The sequence below is a fragment of the Gymnoscopelus braueri genome (genome assembly GCF_963280865.1).
Source record: "Gymnoscopelus braueri genome assembly, chromosome: 23".
Lineage (NCBI taxonomy): Eukaryota > Metazoa > Chordata > Actinopteri > Myctophiformes > Myctophidae > Gymnoscopelus > Gymnoscopelus braueri.
Genome location: NC_137625.1, coordinates 7,442,763 through 7,464,605, shown reverse-complemented (window position 1 = coordinate 7,464,605; position 21,843 = coordinate 7,442,763). Strand labels below are relative to the sequence as shown.

General features: G+C 41.8%; 1 protein-coding gene across 1 annotated transcript in view; it reads left to right on the top strand.

Annotated features, from left to right (window-relative positions):
- The window catches only part of asb15b (ankyrin repeat and SOCS box containing 15b), a gene marked incomplete at its 5' end in the record, with an annotated part of 46,439 nt that extends 25,064 nt beyond the window's left edge, over positions 1–21,375 (top strand). The window contains 10 exons of the mRNA XM_080420605.1: positions 11,310–11,474; positions 11,617–11,723; positions 12,104–12,242; positions 12,609–12,780; positions 13,666–13,826; positions 15,613–15,757; positions 16,079–16,234; positions 16,732–16,834; positions 19,571–19,724; positions 20,878–21,375. Of these exons, the coding sequence (XP_080276731.1) occupies positions 11,310–11,474; positions 11,617–11,723; positions 12,104–12,242; positions 12,609–12,780; positions 13,666–13,826; positions 15,613–15,757; positions 16,079–16,234; positions 16,732–16,834; positions 19,571–19,724; positions 20,878–21,050 (1,475 nt within the window). The 3' untranslated portion in view covers positions 21,051–21,375. The remainder of the gene's footprint in view (positions 1–11,309; positions 11,475–11,616; positions 11,724–12,103; positions 12,243–12,608; positions 12,781–13,665; positions 13,827–15,612; positions 15,758–16,078; positions 16,235–16,731; positions 16,835–19,570; positions 19,725–20,877) is intronic.
- Positions 21,376–21,843: the final 468 nt, after the last annotated feature.

Genomic DNA, 21,843 nt, shown 5'->3' with positions numbered 1-21,843 from the left:
TTTTTTTTATCATTTTTTGCAACAATCATAACCAGAGAAATAGCTTGAGATTCAAACTTATTTATACCCTTTAAAACACAAGAATAGCAACCAGAGGACTGGGTTCCAAGTTCCTCGCAAATGCTTTAGAAAAACATTCAAAAACACTATTCCAGAATCTGTTCAATTTTATTCTGGGGAGTCATACAAGTTCATAGCTGAAGATTTCTTCTGCCATGATATAATGTTCAGATGTGCTGTCCAATAGTATGATTTGAAATGCAGCAGACCAAATTCACCTTCCCTTTGTGGCTTAGACAAATGTTTTTGCGAGATTCTATCAGTTTTATAGATCCAAATAAAGGGTATAATAATTGAATACATTTGTTTAAAATAAGAGAGTGGTATGAAAGATTTATTTTCCCCGCCATAGAAATAGGGAGTGTTTTCCAATATTCTAAGCTTTGTTTTAACTGCAATTTATTTTCTGTCAATTAATTCATAACAGGTTGTTGGATTTTTTGGTTATTGTTATACCAAGGTATGTATGTAATACTATTATAAGCTTTTTGAGAGGAATAGTTAGAGAAAATCTACACTAATGTTTGTAGAGATTGGCATTATCTCACTTTTTTCCCAATTAATTGTAAAACCAGAAAATGAACTAAAGTGATTAATTAATGTGCGCAATGGAGGTATCGATGTTTCCGGGGTGGATATGTGCAAAAATAATATTGCACATATCCCACAACAAACGTATAAGGACATTTGTTGTAGGATACCCTGTATTTTTATGGGGGTTATTTTTTAATTCTGTCTAATACTAAGTACTAATGGTTCTAGCGTAACGGTGCCCCAAATATACAGAAAGCAGACAACCTGTCTATTTCCATGATAAATCCTAAATGGGTGGGAGATATTATAAGTGGCATAAATCCTATTTGGGTCTGGGAGGATAATAGTGCAAATAACATTTTTCACTCTGTTGGCTAATATCTTTCCTATTATCTTGGATTCTGTTGGTAGCAGGGAAATGGGGGCGGTATGATGAAACCTCCATTGATTACTCACACCGGGTATGTTAAATTGTCAGGATGTAAAAGTGTTTTGCTTAAGATGGCTGTTCAGTGTTTTTTCTAAGTCATGTAGTTATTTCACGTTTTAAAGAACAGCCTACAATATTTTGGAAATAAGGCACCATTATTGCCCTTGAATCTAGGCATATGACTCATCAAGCTTTACATTTTAGACAGTTGACTGTATCGCGACTGTATCGCTGAACATACTGTAGGTAGTGGTACAGTATAGCATGAGGATCCGCTATTGAATGCAACCTGATTATTTTCCTCCAACTACATATTTTTTCCAACACCATCCAATATCAACACCACTATACAAATACATCTAACAGAAACCACATACAATTTTAAACCCAAAACAAATACACATGCAGCGCCATGACTAAACAACAACACCATCCAATACCGTCACCACTGCACAATACCAATACATCCGCACAAAACAAAACAGATACAAAAAAGATACTATATATACTAATAAAATGTTCAACAGACTACACCTGCTTAACAATTAAGTACGTAAATAGCTGAATGCTTTTGCATTAGCAACATAAACATATGTTTTCTCATGTCAATAAAGCCCCCTTTGATTTGAATTGACTGCTGACAGTGCTAGCACTCATGAATATTTAGGTGTATACTCTTTATGCAAAGCTATGTAGATATTGTTAGTTATTGAGAGCATCGCCTATAGCATAGATGGATTTGTATTTTACAGTAATTACTATTTTACATCATTAGCGATATTGGTTAGTTTATTAAACATGGGTATAAGGTATAAGAATTCAATTATGTATTTGAAGATATACCTGTACATATTTTTGGTCAAAACTATTGCTAGAGCTTTTTCTGTACACAAATCATATACTGTTTCTGAGTGTTTCTGAGTAAACGGTATGAGAGTAAAGTATGCAATATTAATCAACTTTTTGGTTTAAAAAATCTAATCTAAATCTAAAATACACTATACTCGATCATAAGGACATACCATACATACCACATAACATTAAACAAGAAAGCACCATGGCTTGTTTCCATTGCGGGTCCTGTAAACGTGTTCTCCCATACCGGGGAGTCGAACCCGGGCCACCTGGGTGAAAACCAGGAATACTAACCGCTAGCCCATATGGAACATGGTATAACTATCCCATTATGTTAAAAAACATATAATAGATCTTCAGACCTGTACACTCCAGATACCGCCTCATACAATATAACCAATCATGCTTTTATTAGTAAGTTAATCTACTCTTTGTGTAGAAGTAAGAAGTCAAAACAGACACCCCCTGGAAACTGCTCAGACACTATGGCATACCAGAAAAACTGGACAACTTGATACGGAACTCCTATGAAGGGATGACATGCAGAGTCATCCATGGAGGTCAGCTCACTCGAAGCTTCCATGTGAAGACTGGAGTCAGGCAGGGCTGTCTACTGTCCTCTTTCCTCTTCCTCTTAGCCATCGATTGGATAATGAAGGTCACAACAACACAGAGTAGACACGGGATCCAGTGGACAATGAAATCACAGCTGGATGACCTAGACTTTGCGGATGACATCGCTCTGCTCACGCATAGTCAAAAGCAGATGCAAGAGAAGACAAGAGTGCTGGCAGAAACCTCATCACAAGTTGGCCTCACCATCCATAAAGGGAAAACAAGAGTCCTCAAGGTCAACATGACAAACAGAGATCCAGTGATGCTGGAGGGAACAGCACTTGAGGAAGTAAAAGCCTTTACATACCTAGGCAGTGTCATAGACAGTCAGGGCGGTACGGATGCAGACGTCAGAGACAGAATCGGCAAGGCAAGAGCCGCATTCATCCAAACTCAAGAACATTTGGAGCTCTAAAGAAATCAGCCAGCGGACAAAGCTCAGACTCTTCAGCTCAAACGTCAAGCCAGTACTACTGTACGGATCAGAGACATGGAGGACAACAAAGACCACAACTATGAAGGTACAAACATTCATCAACAGTTGCCTGAGGAGGATCATGAGCATTCACTGGCCAGACACCATCAGCAATAACGATCTCTGGCAGAGAGCGGGTCTACCACCAGTGGAAGAGGAGATTAAGAGAACAAGGTGGGAATGGATTGGCCACACACTTCGGAAGCCCAATACCAGCATCATGAGACAAGCCCTGGCCTAGATGGAACCCGCAAGGCACAAGAAAGAGGGTAAGGCCAAAGAACACCTGGCGCAGGGACCTTGAGACTGATATCAAGCAGTGTGGACTGACATGGAAACAGATGGAAAAGAAGGCCCAGGATAGAGGACTCTGGCGGACTGTAGTCAACAGCCTATGCTCCATGAAATGGAGTGATAGGCATAAGTAAGTAAGTAAGAAGTAAAAAGTGTCTTCTTGTTTCAAATCTTTTTTATTGTGAAGCACAGGGTTAGATTATACATTTCTGTTCATATATATGGATTGCTTCCTTTTTTAAAAAACAAAAACAAGCACACATATACACAAAATAGACGGGTAACATGAAAAGAATACACTCAAACTTAAGCAAAAAACAAAGGGACCCTTCCGCCTCCCTTCCCCCTCCCCAGAAGTGCTGCCCCAGATTACGTGCGACACGGGTCATCCACAAGGATTAGCCTTTCAACCTTTAAGAAAGGAGACTAAAGGCTTCCAAATCTTTGTTTCTTTGTTTCAAATCTGATTCTTTCTAAATGTAAGGATTCTGTCATCTCGTTGAGCCAGAGTTTGATTGTGGGGGCCTCTTTCTTCTTCCAAAATAAGAGTATACATTTTTGGCAGCGATAAGGCCGTATGAGAGAAGGCGCTGTTGAGATAGTTGTATAAGATGCTTTTTTACACGTTGGGCTTTCTTAAAAGGTGTATTATTGTCTATATGTTTATTTAATATTAGTTTTATAACAATAGATTTATACTCTTACATATACTGTCCATACTATGCAAAAAATAAAAACTTTAACTGTTGTTTGTTTTAAGTGTTCTAGGCCATGAAAAAGCATTAGTGTTCTTGGAATTTCAAATTTTGGAAAAAAAATCAGCTATTTTACCAGTGTCAGGGGAGTCACTTTAACCTATTGTAACTATTCAGGCTCTATTCAATGTAACTATTGAGGCTATTCAGGCTCACAATGCGTCGCTTCGCAACGCATTGAGCTTGTAGATCGGCTATTTTCAAATGCGCCAAATGTATAAAGGGCTGAAGTGGTTAATGTATGTTTTGTAATAATAATCAAAATCTACAAAGTAACTAGTAACTAAAGTTGTCAAATAATTGTAGTGGAGTAAAAGTACCACATTTGTCTCTGAGATGTAGTGAAGTAGAAGTAAAAGCACTGAAAACTGGAAATACTCCGGTAAAGTAAAAATCACACCCAGTGTGAAGTGGGCGGTGTGGTCACAGTGGTCATCACAGTGATGGAAGTTCACTTAAAGAAAAGTAATATTGTGGACCAACCATTGTACACCCCTAACTTAAAAAAACCCATAAATGTGTTTTTTTTTTTAAACCATAAATGTGTTTTTTTAAGTGCATAGTCCTATTTATAGGGCTATGCACATGTGTCATGTGTTTCACTAGCCAATCACAGTCCTGAATAGAGTCAGCCAATAAAGTCAGCCAATCATATTACAGCTATTGGTCAATCACGGTGGCCAATCACGGTGCAGGGTTAGGGGGGTACAATGGTGGCCAATCACAGCGCAGGGTTGGGGGGGGTGCAATCATCGATGTCCAAACCTCACATATAGGGGCAGTTTCACCGCCCAAAAATCACACCCAGTGTGAAGTGGGCGGTGTGGTCATCACAGTGGTCATCATAGTGATGGAAACTCACTTCAAAAAAGAAATACATTTATTGAAAAGAATCTTTATTGGTCATTATAGTGATGGAAGCTCACTTCCAAAAAAAACATTTTGGAAGTCCATAATCTTATTTATAGGTTATTAATGTCATCATGTGTCTCGCTAGCCAATCACAGTGCTGAATAGAGTCAGCCAATCACAGTACAGCTAACTGGGCCAGCTGGGCCAATCACAGTGCAGGAAACTAATACTAATGAGATGTCCCAACCCCACTTATAGGGGCGTCCATTGACCCCATTATACGTACCTTTTGCACTGAAGCCCCACAGATTTTAATGTAATTTAAAAAGTTAACCCATGAGATCGGGGTTGTGCCAAAGTTATTTTAAATCAGTTTTTGTTACCAATACTTTATTGGGCGGTGTAGCCGCCCCTATAAGTGGGGTTGGGACACCTCATTAGTACACCCTTCGCTGTACTGTGATTGGCTCATAATTAGTACACCCCTAGCATTAGTACACCCCTAGCTGTACTGTGATTGGCTGACTCTATTCAGCACTGTGATTGGCTAGCGAGACACATGATGAAATTAATAACCTATAAATAGGACTATGCACTTAAAAAAAACACATTTTTTTTAAGTGAGCTTCCATCACTGTGATGACCACTGTGATGACCACACCGCCCACTTCACACAGGGTGTGATTTTTAAAAACAAGATACTAGTTAGGGACCAGTCAAAATTTACAGAAGGAGGGGCATGGAGGAAAATAGGGGAGGGTCATGCCTTTCTAATTTTGGTCCAAGGGAGGGTCAGCTAATTTTACTTTGAATCCAAGGGAGGGTCATGCAATTTTGAATTGATAAAATAGTCCGTTTTTTATTAGCTCCATAAAGAACCTCTCACTCCGCTATACAGCTCCGAGATGAGGTTCTATGTCGTTACCTTCCAGAATCGGGTATACGTCCGCCAAGGCTCCGCTGTTTACCCTTTTGTATACGTCGTATCCCAAAACTAATGGTAGATTCCAAGCCGCACGGATGTTTAAAGTTTGGAACGGAATGGAAAATTTTAGGAACGGAGCGAAACTACCCGTTTAAATCGCTTATTTAGTCAGCCTGTGGCCATGTTTCCCATTGTAGCCAAACCGGGAGCAGTACTGGCAGCGGACGTAGGGGGGTTTTCCGCCTTGGCGGACGTATACCCGATTCTGGAAGGTAACGACATAGAACCTCATCTCGGAGCTGTATAGCGGAGTGAGAGGTTTTTTATGGAGCTAGTTTTTTATATACCTTTTTTAGTACAGCAGAACAGTGGTCAATGACCCCTCTCTATTTCAAAGGAGGAATTCAAATCAATTAACACCTTGTCTATTTAGAATCAATGACGGTCGTTAACAAGCCATCAACGCACAGCGAGTGTGAACGACCCAGTCAAATCTATTCAGCGTCTTAACGATGGTGGTTGAACAATTAAGCAAAACTTCAACAGGCGTTATTGGAGAGATGCATTATAAATAGGCCTACTATAACTGGATAGTCATAATCATTTTAAGTAATTCTGTGCATGTGATTAATGTGGATCTATATGGACAGTTGTGTATAGATGCCTAGCTCCACAAGTAAAACCTGAAGCATCAGGCCATAATTGATAGCCTAATTTGTTTTATGTAGGCAACAGTGTAGTTGTAGTCACTGTAGTTGATAATTAAAAGGGCAGAGTGACCAAAGTTTTAAACTACTGGTTACCAAATATTCAACTTTCTTCAATCTGACCAGGATTCAATGGGTTTCCCACATGTTAGAATGATGAGAACACTATCCATTCTGCTACCACTACAACAGATACACTGTGCATTTAGCAAGACTGACTACAGCAATGTTCTAATCAATGTGGAAAGCAAAACATTGGACATATCAGTTTTAAATGTCATGTTGTATTTGATGGGGAGGGTTAGGGGTGTCAATAATTTCACAATACGTTACATGATGTTGGGCATGATATCGATATGATATATTATTAATGTTCTTTTCTCATGCATCATCAACATTGGCCATCATCTTTAGTTTAAAATAACGTTATAAAGCAAGTTAAAAACAATTACAAAGTGCTTTGTATACACAAATAAATACATTTGTGCAAGCTTAATGGAGAAGTGAAGTTCTCACTAACAATAAACCCATTGTTTCAGAGGACAGATAGACACTAATATAACAAATATAATATAATATGAGACTGCATAACTATAAATTCCACAAACCTCATATTTTTGTCGTCTGGACTTTACCAACCAAGTGCAGCCTAGTTATTTCCAACAGCTAAAAAAAAATCTATAATACCAGATACAGTATAATACTCTGTAAACAATCTTAGATTAGATGTAGGCCTATTTGAGAGTGCAGATGCATGTCACATTAACGAGCGTCAACGAGCATCAGCTGACCCATAACACCTCCCCTCTGCAGTGCTTTAAACTGAAAGTGACTGGAGTCTGTTTCATTTCTCTCCAAAATACCTTGAATATGATGGAGGACATGATTAATAATGACTATGATTATGATAAGCTTTACATTTCATATCATACAGTAAAAACTCCTAACTTTCACCGGCAAAAAAAAACAATTAAAAAAATATTACGATACAGTATGACATCATGACAATACCTATCATCACAATTTAATACCACGATAGGCTATATCGTGACACAATATATCGTGACACTTCTAGGCGGGGAGGGTTACTTTTTTTTTGTCAAAGGGAGGGTCATGGCATTTTAGATCAGGGCACATACATTTTCTCCAGGGGTACCCTTCTTTAAAAATCGACCTGTCCCAGATGGATAGATGGATAGATGGATAGATGGATAGCTTAGATAGACCGGAGCCTTTCTGTGTGGAGTATGTTGAGGAGCCCCTGTGTCCCCTAGGGTAGGTGCCCTCACAAAACACATGCAGTAATCCTGGTCTCTATACTGCCTCCCCCTGGTCAGCCGGGGACGCCTGATGGAGGGGAAAGGAACTGGTGGAATAACGTGTTCCTGAAGCAGGATTTCGCACTTTGGTTGGGGGGCACACAGCTGTAGGGGATACCTCTTATTTACGACCCCTCTGCCACAGACAGTGGGTCATATTATTCACAGGCAACACACAGGCAACCAGACTTTACCACCCTGTGGCTCTGATATCACATGATATATCTTTGATAGGTGTGAAAACATATCAGGGGGAAAAGATCAATGGTACAGCCATGGGAAGGCAGCTAGAATTATGACCTCATTGTCTCAACCAGTGGGTCATAAAATTATAAGAAAACAGGCACCGTTACGGCCAGAGAGATGAAAAGATTAGGGCCCCTATAGGTGGTATCCTGCCTCATTGCACTTTATCACCCCTCCCCATGTCACCAACATAATTTAAGGAGATCATTAAAGATTAAAGAGATGGTATCCCCCAAAGTCCCCCTCAGCTCAAGACCACTGCTTGAGATGAAGCTGATTAACATACAGAGAAAGAGAAATAGACAGAGAGAGAGAGTGGGAATACAAAACCTAATAATGTTTATTATGAAATCTAGGATTAATTAAATTGCAGATAGATAGATAGATAGATAGATAGATAGATAGATAGATAGATAGATAGATAGATAGATAGATAGATAGATAGATAGATAGATAGATAGATAGATAGATAGATAGATAGATAGATAGATATGGGTAGGAGACACGGGGAGAACATGCAAACTCCACACAGAGGCCCTTTCGCCAACCCCACCTAGGGTATGGACACTGATGACGCGGAGGAGAGAACACACCCCAGCGCCCACAGCGCCCCCTGCAGGAATCGAACCCAGGACCTTCTAGCTGTGAGGCGACAGCGCTACCGACTGCGCCAAAGACATCGCCTGATTGTCGAGGTCGGAGCGCTAATTATGTTTTAATAAATTATTCATTAGGTATGCACGAAATGTCAAGAATGCAGTTGCAACAGCGCCACCATATCCCCTAGCGGTAGGTTTTGGTAACACCCGCCGCACTATAGGACTACTCCCGTGGCAGACCAAGGACCAGATGGGAGGATTATATCTCCACACTGGCCTTGGAACGCCTTGGGATCCCCCAGGATGAAGTTGCCCCCGCAACCTGACTCCAGATAAGCGGTTGAAGATGGATGGGAACAATTACAGTTTTTTATAATGCATGAACGACAAGCAGGTGCATACATGTGGCCTAACCACAGTTGCAGCAGTATATTTTGGATTGAAAATTATTTGAACATAAAAAGAGGTATATAAATGTAATATAGCGTAACAGCTTCATCTTGTAGGCCTACAAGCGGATTCATTAGCTACATTACAATCATGCATTTCGTGTGCATGGCTGCGTGTGTAAGGATTACTCAACAAAGTAAGTTCATCAGAACAGATGTTCTTCAGAATAACACGCAATGAAAGGGAAGCCTACAGCATGCACAAAAATAGGTACTTCAGAATAATCCTTCATAACGCTGAATGCCTCAACTGGCCAACAATAAATCAAATGATAGGCTACTCACAAGTCATGTGGTGACATAATATTCATTGGTGAGTGCCATCCATGTGTCTTTTAGAGCCAGCTTTGGGACATTTGATTAAGCTTTTGTGGAGATTTTGTACGTTTAGCGGTAACATTTTATGGATGGGACTTGGTATCCCATACAGTATATCTACAGTACAGCAGTGGTTCTCAACCTTTTCTGTATCAGGGCCCATTAAGAAGTCTTGAAAGCGTTCGCAGTCTACCCATCTGACCACTTAAAGGTTCTATAACATTCATTTTCACTTTTTTTATTTTGTATGTTTTTTTGGGGGGTTTTATGACCTCAATTACACCCACAAAATCTGAACTTTGAACATTCAGTGGATTTTCTGTGGTCTGGGGTTTTCTGAATAATTAGGCTGAAAAGTAATCTGAGCTTGGCCCTTCGGCAGTGAAGTCACAGGCCATTAATCCCGCCCACTCTCCTCCTCGCCCCTCCCCTCCCCTATCCTTTCCTTTGGGGGGGGGGGCGGAGCAGAGGCGATGATTGACAGGCAAAATCCCTCAGCAGCGACACCCGCAGGCAAAGATTTCTTTTTTCATTGCAGTTGAAAAGGCTTTAGAAATGTGAGAGAAAAACACCTGCCATGGATCAATGGAGTGGATTTTTTTGTTAAAACTTTCTATACACGTTTGAAGGACCATGACAAAGACTTTTAATGTGTGTTAAAACTGAACGTCATGAAACCTTTAACGCGGCTGCCGTGTAAAGTGGTCAGATGAGTAGACTGCGTGCTTTTTCAGAGCGTGTTTATTTTAATGATGAATCAATCGATTGTTGGATCAATGGAACTAACGTAGTACACTTTAAGTTTCTATTTATAGGTATCACATTTTCTTTTAAAATGTTCTTAATGTTATTTTATCTGGAATTATTTGGGTGGCCCACTTGCAATATCCTCACGGCCCACCAAGTGCGCCCCGGACCACAGGTTGAGAATCATCTACAGTATCTTTGTGATTGTGTCACGGTTTCACCTGAACACAACGCTATAGGTGACGTGAATGTTCTATGTAAAGCAAATGCTTTGCCGTGCCTTGCCTAGTGACACTGACAGCTGTTGTGATGTGTGTCTTGAGGCATCTCTGTGGGATGCTTCATCTTCAAACGTGCGTGCATTTCGCTTATTGATTTGCGGTAGAACAACTTGGCGTTGCAAAGCGTGCATTTGACATTGTTTTCATTTACTTCTCATACATACCAATTTCTTCATCTTGCTGTGTATTGCCCTCTTGTGCGAAAGTGTCTGTGATGTGTGTGTGTTTGTGTGTGAGAGAGAGAGAGAGAGAGAGAGAGAGAGAGAGAGACAGAGAGAGAGAGAGAGAGAGAGAGAGAGAGAGAGAGAGAGAGAGAGAAGATGAATGTGATTTGCGGTGATAATAATAAATTGCCGTGGGTTCTTTTACCAGCAAGATGTTCGGAGGGATTTATATTTCCCGGTCTTTGTCTAACAAAACTAAGGCCAGGCCCAAAACCAGTAACTACCGACCTAAAGCAACCTTTGTGGTGTGTTTGTGTGTGTGTGTGTGTGTGTGTGTGTGTGTGTGTGTGTGTGTGTGTGTGTGTGTGTGTGCGTGTGTGCGTGCGTGCTGGCACACATGCATGTGCGTGCGTGAATGGGTGCGTGTACAATTTAGGCATTTAGCAAACGCTCTTATTCAGAGCGACTTACAATAAGCAAGGTAAACACCTAGAATGCAGAGAGTGCATGCGTCAGTAAACTAGGATCACAGGTAAACCAAGAACCTAGCATCAGTCTAAACAATACACTATGAAAATAAGAATCTGTACATTGAAACTATAGGATACCTGGTAAACAATGAATCTGTCTAAATCACATGCTATCTAAAAAGCGAGCGTATGTGTGCGCGTGTGTGTGTGTCAGTGTGGATCTCTAATGATCTGACCCTGGAGGAACCGACCTGTGATGGAGAGACGGTGCTGACGCTGGCCGCGTCCGCTGGCCTGCTGGAGAACGTCAGACTGCTGCTGCAGCGCGGAGCTTCACCTCACAGCCCCAACGGCAAGAATGAAACTCCACTGCTGTTAGGTAACACTGACACCACAGGGCAGCATGAGGCTGTAGAAAAGAATAATGCGTGAGACACACCTTCTCTGATTCGTATACCCATCATGCAATTCGGTGGTCTCTCTGCATCTCTGTCTGTCTGTCTGTCTGTCTGTCCGTCTAGCCGTGAGACAGAAGTTCTATGAGATGGTTCAAAGTCTCATCTTGGGCGGGGCCATCGTGGAGCAGGTGTGTCTAATCAAATGGACGGCCACCCACGAGGCTGCTAAGGTGATTGGAATCACGTGACCAGGGCGAATGTATCAATGTGTGATGCAATCCTACTGGATTCTACACAGTAAAATCCAAAGTGTTCATGTATCCATGTGTTGTATACCAGAGACTGTATGAACGGACAGTTCCTTACGGATCCGTAATTTTGTACATTCAGCGTTAAATTAAAACTCAGGATGTTACAGTGTAGTGGAGCTGCATCGATTCGGTGTGGACTGACCCAAGGGGTCGCCGGGAAATTTCAAACCGGACCGATATTCCTATATTTCACTCTTCCTTAATTCCTACCTTAATTAGTTCCTTGCTTTGCTGCATTCCTGTCCTCTCCTCCCTCCCTCTGTCCGTTCCTGCTGTCCTCCTGTCCTGTGTGTGTCCAGGTGGGCAATCCGTCCATCATGGAGATGCTGTTGAGACATGGAGGAAAGGTGACGTCTGCAGCCAGCCATGGAGTGACTCCTCTGGTCATAGCTGCAGAGCACGGACACCCAGACACCATGGACGTACTCATAAAGCACGGTCAGTAGGACACCCCAACACCATGGACGTAGTACTTGAGTCAAAGTATAGATAGATACTCCTGGTCAAAGTGAAAGTTGCTCAGTCAAATTTGTACTTGAGTTAAAGTACTGGATAACTTGCTCTTTTAAAAAATACTGAAGTATGCAAAAGCACAATTACTATTTTCTTTTTGATAATATATTATAAATAATTAAACATTTAAATTATTCCAAATTCAAAGGATTTTCTGAAATTAAAATAGCAGATCTACAAGATCCGCTCCGCTATCTTCACTGTTTTGTAAATGGGGCTTAAGAGGTATTACGTATTTTTGCCACCCCGTATTTCTTCTGAAATGACGCCTCTGCCCATGTCCGCCACTAGGGGGTAATGTGAATGCCAAGGCTAAAAATGGAGACACGGTTCTGTACGACGCAGCCGGGGCAGGACACCTGGACTGCATAGAGCTGCTGCTCAGCCATGGAGCTGACCCCAACGTGGCCAGCAGCGGCATCCGGCTGCCCGTACAGAGAGCTGCATACGAGGGCCACTATCTGTGAGTCACGCTGCTACTACCATCACATGCTGCTGGGTTATAATGAACAATAGAGAGAGAGGAGGGGGGGGGGTGAGAAAAAAAGAGAGGAAAAAGAAAGAAAGAAAGGAAAAAAACTAGCATATACCTGTATATAAACTGCACAATCCTCCAGGGGAAGGGAAAATTCCCCACTATGAAATCTTTCCCTCTGTCAGTTTAAAATGTCCAGCATAAACAGAGATTCCCTCTTCACTATTAAGCTTCACAATTTTCCTCTTTCATCTCCTCCTCCGCTCTCTCCTACGGTATCTCTACCCTCTCTCTCTCTCTCTCTCTCTCTCTATCCCTCCCTCTCCTTCCTACAGTATCTCTCCCTCTCTCTCTCTCTCTCTCTCTCTCTCTCTCTCTCTCTAAGAGTCCTGAGTCCTCTATTAAAGGAGGAGTTCACCCCAAAAAATACTTATTTTCTATCAATTACACACCCCATGAAGCCTTGATTTCATGGATTTATTTTTGTTTTTGTGGCATTCCTAGGACAATAATTTGATGACCGTGTGTATTTCCGGTAGGAGACACAAATAATCTACTTTGTGTCTCCTACCGGATACATTAGCCGGTAGGAGATGGGAATCAAATTATTAGCTTAGGAATGCAACAAAAACAAAAAAGAATCCATGGATTCAAGGCTTCATAGGGTGTGCAATTGATAGAAAATAAGTCATTTTTTGGGTGAACTCTCCCTTGAAACATTTTCCTCTGTCAGGGCAGAGTGTGGTCCTCTCTGCAAACAGATGTCACACTTGAGTGTCCTCTGCTTGTCTCCCTCTCCATGTCCCTCCGTCCATCTGTTGTTTGTCCGTCCGTCCGCCCGTCCGTCCGTATGTGGCCGTCTGTCCCCCACAGAGCTCTGAGGACACTGATTCCTCTGACCGCCAAGAGAGCGATCCGGGAGTCAGGACAGAGTCCGGTCCACTCTGCAGCAGACGGAGAACATGCCATGTGTCTGCAGCTGCTCATAGACAATGGATTCGATGTGAACGCCTTGCTGGACGATAACACCTCTGGTACACACACATGCATGCATGCATGCACGCACACACACACGCATGCACGCATGCACACGCACACGCACACGCACACGCACACGCACACACACACACACACACACACACAGCTGATGGGGAAAAAAAGGTTTTCCATTATATCTATAACTGTGTGCAAAGACCTTGGCAGCTACATCTTTTCATCTCTGTTATTTTCATGTATACCCAGGTCGTGGTATAGCACGAAAATGCTGTCCAGTATACATTATTTTGTCACCGCCGCAGAGATGGTACAGTGATACACCAGCATGTGTTACGTCCGATTCTGTGACCTGCCATCATTGCAGTGATGGTAGGACACAACGGACATAAACAGAATTCGATAGGTAACCAAATGCGATGTAACACGCGACACGTTATGTCCCACGGCTGCCTCGGGCTCATTTAGGAATGATCCTCACAAAGTCCAATAAAAACTTGCATACAGGCTTGTGCACACACAACGTCTCGCATAACGTTGTGGCTTTCCTTGCATGTCTTCTGCACTTAAAATTGTGTGTTGACTGTGCAACTACTACTGGCCTGCGTTTGCTGTGCGAGTCCGTCGCGTGCGCAGTAGAAGATCTGAGTACAATCCCCTCGGTGGCAAAAGGAAAACCTGTAAACCTGTTTGCGCATGCGCGCCGCTTACAGGGTAAAATATAGGGGAAAAATTGCAAACATTTTGTGATTATGAGAAGTGGAGACACATGTAAAGGTGGAAAAGTAAATGGTTGCCTTGCCAGAGCGATTTTTGTTGCAAGTTTGAAAGACAATTGGACATTGCTTTGCGCTGAGTTTGTAGTCTGCATACATACAGGCTGGCGGGGTCGGGCTTCAATTAGGTTGCAGGATTGCAACACCAAAACAACACAGTCATCAAGCAGTGAGGATGATTGTGTGGTCACAATGGTCCTCTCACATCTTCTTCTTCTTTCGGCTAATTCCCATCCGGGTCGCCACAGCGGATAATGTTTTCTGTGTTTTCCTCTGTGACCCCTGCCACCTGCATGTCGTCTCTCACCGCATATGAACCTCCTCTTTGGCCCTCCTCTTCTCCTCCTCTTACCTGGCACTTCAGCATCCTTCTCCCAATGTACAGTACCTCTCATCCCGATCCTTTTCACATGTCCAAAGCATCTCAACCTCGCCTTTCTTGCTTTACCCCCAAATCTTCTGACCTGGGCTGATCCTCTAATGTAGTCATGTCCTTCCTTGTCACTCCTAATGAGAATCGTAGCGTCCTTAATTCTGCCACCTCCAGCTGCGCCTCCTGTCATTACCACCGCTTCCAAGCCGTACAGCATGGCTGGTCTCACTATACCGTCCGATACATCTTGCCTCTCACTCTTGCTGGTACCCTTCTCTCACCTGTTGAACACAAACATTTAAAGTAAATAGTGGGTCCGTTGTGAGATCGCTATGAGCAAGGAGAGTTTCACCTGCTGATCTGATCAAGGAGCTGCGGTATTATTCCCATCGTTTGTTTATTTCATTGGCTCTGTTTGATGCGTTGGAGCCACATTAAAAAGAAGACCACCGGCATCCTAAACAGTGCACGCGCGCACGCACGCGCGCACGCACACACACACACACACACACACACACACACACACACACACACACACACACACACACACACACACACACACACACACACACACACACACACACACACACACACACACACACACACACACACACACACACACACACACACACACACACACACACACACACACACACAACTCACAGTGTGTTTTATCAGAGAACTATGCAGACCTGAGGAGGAGTGCTCTGTCCTTTGCTGTATCGAACGAAGATGTGACCTGTACCGAGATGCTACTGGCAGCTGGCAGCCGGACTGACCTGGATCCTATACCATGCATACTGGTGGCTATACGAGCAAAGAGGTATCTCTCTGCGTGTGTGTGTGTGTGTGTGTGTGTGTGTGTGTGTGTGTGTGTGTGTGTGTGTGTGTGTGTGTGTGTGTGTGTGTCTGTGTGTGTGTGTATATACTTATGAGGGCCAAATGTCCCCACAAGTATAGTAGAATTTGAGAAATAGACATTGTGAGGAAAATGTTCCTGGTCCTCACAAGGGAAATGGTTGTTTGATGGTTATAAAAATATTACACACCCAAAATAGCTGATCTACAAACACAATCACACTGTGTGTGTGTCTGTGTGTGTGTGTGTGTGGGGGGGGGTGCGTGTATGTCTGTGTCTCTCCAGGTATGATTTTGTGCGTCTCTTGCTGTCGTACGGAGCGGATGTGAACTGTTATTTCAGTGTGCTCAGTAACACCACGTTCCCCACGGCCCTGCAGTACTGCCTCAGAGACCCCGTCATGCTGCGACTGCTGCTCAACCACGGATACCACGCTCACAAGTATGTTTATAACACCTATACACAAGACAGGCTGGAAGGGCGCACACCAGTAGTGCTGAGGTGCTGCTGACCACAGTGCAAAGGTATACACATTTAAAGAGACATCGCACAGCGCATATAGCCACGATGCAAAAGATTATTTTAATGTGACCTCTGTGTCAGGTCGAAACGTTGGTTTCCTATTAAGATAGTCTTTAGATTTTCATTTTTATAACACCTACACGACCACGGATACCACTCTCACAAACTTATAACACCTACACAGTCAATTTAACTCTCAGTGTACAAAAGTAACCAAATTGGAAAATTTAATAAATAAATAAGTGTCACTTACTTTGCATCTTCCTGTCGACGGCTTCCATTGACAATGACTTGTAGCCCGGCGCTTTGTCACTGCTAATGTGAACGCAGTGTAAGTTCAACGTGTGACCAGGGTGAAAGTCACACACTTTCATATATAATGACTTTGACCTGTATACTCCATCCTTTTGTGACAGGTGTTTCCAGTGTTGCCATGGTGACAGTGAGGAAACAGACCCTTCGTGGGTGGAGTGTCATAACCAGGCCTACCAGATCTACAGTGAGCCTGACACCATCACTGTATGTAGATCCAATCAGTCAATCCATTCGGCAATTAATCAACATTAATGTATAAGTAAGCCTTGCCGAACCATGTGACCCATAGGGGCAGGAGCAGTGGTGGAAAGTAACTAAGTACATTTACTTAAGTACTGTACTTAAGTACAATTTTGAGGTATTTGTACTTTACTTGAGTATTTCCAATTTCCAATACTTGTACTTCTACTCCACTACATCTCAGAGGCAAATATTGTACTTTTACTCCACAAAAATTATTTGAAAACTTTAGTTACTAGTTACTATTCAGATGTAAATTATGAGATAATGAAACATACATGAACCACTTTAGCCCTATTTTATACCGAGGCTATTTGAAAATAGCCGACCTACAAGCTCACAACGCGTCGCAGCGCGACGCGTTGTGAGCTTGTAGATCTGCTGTTTTCAAATATTTTAGTACTTTTACTTTTGGTACTTTAAGTACATTTTGATACCAATACTTTTGTACTTTTACTCAAGTAAATTTTTAATTCCGGACTTTCACTTGTAACAGAGTACTTCGAAATTGCAGTATTGATACTTTTACTTAAGTAAAACATTTGAGTACTTTTTCCACCACTGGGCAGGAGCCTATCTCCTGTTTCTGTAGCGTGAGGTGGCTTGATGTACAAGTACACCCCCTGGACATGACGCTAGTATGTCGCAGGGACTCACCCCCAATCCAACCCTTGATGCTGAGTGCCAAGCAGGGAGGCACTGGGTCCCGTTTTTTTGTGTCTTTGGTATGACCTTCCCAATCTCAGGGCGGACACTCTAACCACAAGGCCACTGAGTTACTGCATACAGACACAGCTATAGCAAGCTGACCTAAATCAATTCTAAATGTACTATGAATTCTCCATAGAATAGAATATATGGAACCCTATAGCCACTTGAACCATAGCATCCCTAGTATTCTAGGGGGGAACGTTTGTTGAAAATAGCAGATCTACGAGCTCACAATTTGTCAAAATGCGCCGTGTTGTGAGCTTGTAGATCAGCTATTTCCAGCGAAGAGATTTGGTATTTAGGGGAGGCAGTGGTGGAAAGTAACTAAGTACATTTACTCAAGTACTGTACTTAAGTACAATTTTGAGGTATTTGTACTTTACTTGAGTATTTCCAATTTCCAATACTTTTACTTCTACTCCACTACATCTCAGAGGCAAATATTGTACTTTTACAACACTACAATTACTTGAAAACTTTAGTTACTAGTTACTTTTCAGATATGGATTATGATATTACGAAACATACATGAACCACTTTAGCCCTATGATATTACGAAACATACATGAACCACTTTAGCCCTATTTTATACATAGGCTATTTGAAAATAGCAGATCTACAAGCTCACAACGCGTCGCTTTGCGACGCGTTGTGAGCTTGTAGATCGGCTATTTTCAAACATTTTTGTACTTTTACTTTTGGTACTTTAAGTACATTTTGATTCCAGTACTTCTGTACTTTTACTCAAGCAAATTTAGAATTTCCGGACTTTTACTTGTAAGAGAGTACTTCTACAGTGCAGTATTGATACTTTTACTTAAGTAAAACATTTGAGTACTTTTTCCACCACTGAGGGGAGGGAAAAAAAGAGCTGAACAAGTACAGAGCCGATCCCAGTACTGATAATGATTCAGTCAATCTATCAGTCATTGAATCAATCAATCAATATATCTGTTCTATATACAGAGACCAGTGCTTCTCAAAGTGGGGTGCAGCAATGTGATCAATCATGTACATCTTGGGTGCAGATAGAGTGCAACACAACATCTTCCCTGCCTTTGAACCTTTATTTATATTCTGACTCCTTTAAGAATTTAAATAGAAAGACAAAGAACCCCTTTGTAAAGAACACAATACTTTGGTTCAGATACTAAACTCTAACGTTTTTCTCCACAGAATTTTAAACCCGGGAGTCATGACAGGGGGTTTAAATCATGGGCAGACAGGGCCAGGGTGTTGCCAAGATCTCAGATATGTATGAAGTGCTTCTGTCTTTTGACAAGAAGTATAATATCCCATCAAATAAAAATGTTAAGTACTTAAAACCCAAAACCCAAGATATCTCAATCCAACTGCCATCTCTGTCAGTTTTGGAAAAGATGATAGTAGATTATTCTAATGGTCGTGGTCAAGTATATCTTTGATTTATGATGCGCTTGTTAGGATGTCTGGGGAATCCTCGGAGTGTAGAGAGATCATGAAGTTTTGGAAAGAGGTACTTGGTATATCATCCCAGATAATGTCCGAGGATATTCCTATCTGCCAACAGCTGTGCATATTGGGCATATTTCCTGGTAATCTCAAAGTTAACTCTTTTGGAAAAACCCAGATAAACCAGACATCAGGCAATAAGAGGATTATCAAATTGTCTTGCACTAGTGAAATCTACTTTTTGCATTAAAGGGAGATCTACTATCTTTCAAGGAATATTGGGACAGTTCGTGCATTTTATGGAAGGTAATCCTTAGGACCTGTATTAATAGATGGTTCTGCTACTCTGTAATGTGGGAGGAAAACTTATGATAAATGGCAATAAATACATTGTTGTTTTTTTTTAAAGTTTGAGAACCAGGTCATGTATTCTGTAAGTGTGTGTGTGTGTGTGTGTGTGTGTGTGTGTGTGTGTGTGTGTGTGTGTGTGTGTGTGTGTGTGTGTGTGTGTGTGTGTGTGTGTGTGTGTGTGTGTGCGCGCGTGCGCGTGTGTGGTAGTTCTGTGAGTTTGTGTCAGTGAAGTCGCTGGCTGACCTGATAGGTGGCTTGGTGAGGATACTGTCGGACTATGTGGGGCAGGTCCGGCTCTGTCCAGACCTCCAGCACCAGCTGGAAAACAAAACAGAGTGGGCTGAAATATGGGAAATACTGGGTAAGAACACATCCCCCTCACATAACTACTATCAATATTGATCATTTATGGCACTATCGATATCCCCCCCCCCACTGTAATACAGTAGATTTGTCATAATGATAAGGACGCCGTGAGATATAGTACGTATATAATGCTGCTGTGCACAAATTAACAATGCTCTCTTTCGTCCTATCTTGTACTAGCCTTCAGATTTTAATGACGTCTTTCTTTCTGTGTGTGTGTGTGTGTGTGTGTGTGTGTGTGTCACACACACACACACACACACACACACACACACACAACTACTATCAATATTGATCATTTATGGTACTATCGATATCCCCCCCCCCCCCCCGACTCTTTATTTAAGAAAACGGGTGTACAGCAGATGCATGCCTCACAGTACACAATGCTTCTCTCGTTCCCAATTCCCTCTCTCTACCCCTTACACAATGGGCAGCATGTGCTCCGTAGCATGTACTTACGGAGTATAAATTATGCATATTAAGGTTTCTAAATTGTTGACAAAAGACTATCTGACTTCCCAGGATGTCTGCCCCACTGCGGCACCTCTAGAGTAGACATTGAAAAGAAAAGCTTCATTAGGAGCAGGTGCAACTCATTGACTTGATGGACAAACAGCACAACCAATTAGATGTCTTTGCATTTCAGAGCAAACATTCTTATATCCACCTTCTCCGTCATTCCAAAATAGCAGATATACAAGGCCACAACATATATCGCATTGCGACGCACTGTGAGCTTGTAGATTGACTATTCTTTATAATTTGTTTTACTTTTCGCCTAGAATGACATGCCCACAATAGTGATTACTAATCGATTATTTAATTGAATGATCTATTAAACAAATTGTAATCAATTAAATCGATTCGTTCAATTAAAATTTGCAGCCCATACCCTATAGATAGACCCCTTAACAGACGACGTCACACTGATAAGAACCAGTATGCGTGCAACCAGTATGCGCGCAATGAAACCCATTCTGTCAGGTCTCGCTAGGACGCGCCTCACTAGCCAACACACAAGAGGGAGTGGGTGCTGAAACCAGCGCACCCCGAAACAACAGGCTGAGAATTGATTGCATGAAACAACCTGTGCATCCAGTTTCAATGTTGGTAAACAAATAATTGGTCTATATCTGTGATTCCAGGACAACCACGGTCCCTGCAGCACCTGTGCCGATTGGTTATCCGAGGTCACATGTCCCCTCGAACGCTGAACAACCCTGACGCCATGGCGACCGTTCCCTTCCCGCCCACAGTGAAGAACTATCTGACCTATCGAGAGTATGACCTCTACACTGACCTCTGCTCTTCTGCATGACCTGTAAACTGTAGATTTGTAGAATTGTTTGATATATATTTTTTACTATTTGACAGGGACTACAAGATACCTGGTTACAGGTAAAAAGCATTAAACAGATGCATTGCATATGGCAGAACTATAAGGTGGGACCTTAATGTAGCCTTCCCATTTAAGTCTGTTTTATTTTATTTTGAAAAGCATAGCCTGTTAATGCACTTCATGATTATTTTTTATTACGCTTCTGGCAAGAGATATATTCTATAAAACAGAAACACTTTTCTGAAGAGTCATAGCATTACTGTCTAATAAATATGCTTATGTTTAAGGCTGCCGATGTATTCTCTTGTTTATTTCATCTTTGTAGTTGCAGTATAAATGAAGTGTGGGGTGCCAAACAAAAATGAAACAACATTCCCCCATGAAAAGTAGTCGTGGTACAGCATAATACGTTTGAGAACCACTGTCCCTGCAATAGAATATATAATATAATACTGATGTTCTAATGGATGAGTTGGTATTCACAGTATTATAGATATAATTAGCGTTTCTTACACAGTGGACCAGGAACCAGAACTGGGTCAGTGTTTGGACATTTTGATTAGCTCCATTGTAAAACAATTTGAGAACCACTGCTGTAGTTTAGATGGGAGAGTTGTTTACATGTATGCTAAATCCATCAATTTTGTTCCATTAAGTGCTAGTTATGCTACTGTAAGTAATACAGTAGATTTGTCATAATGATAAGGACGCCGTGAGATATAGTACATATATAATGCTGCTGTGCACAAAACAATGCTCTCTTTCGTCCTAT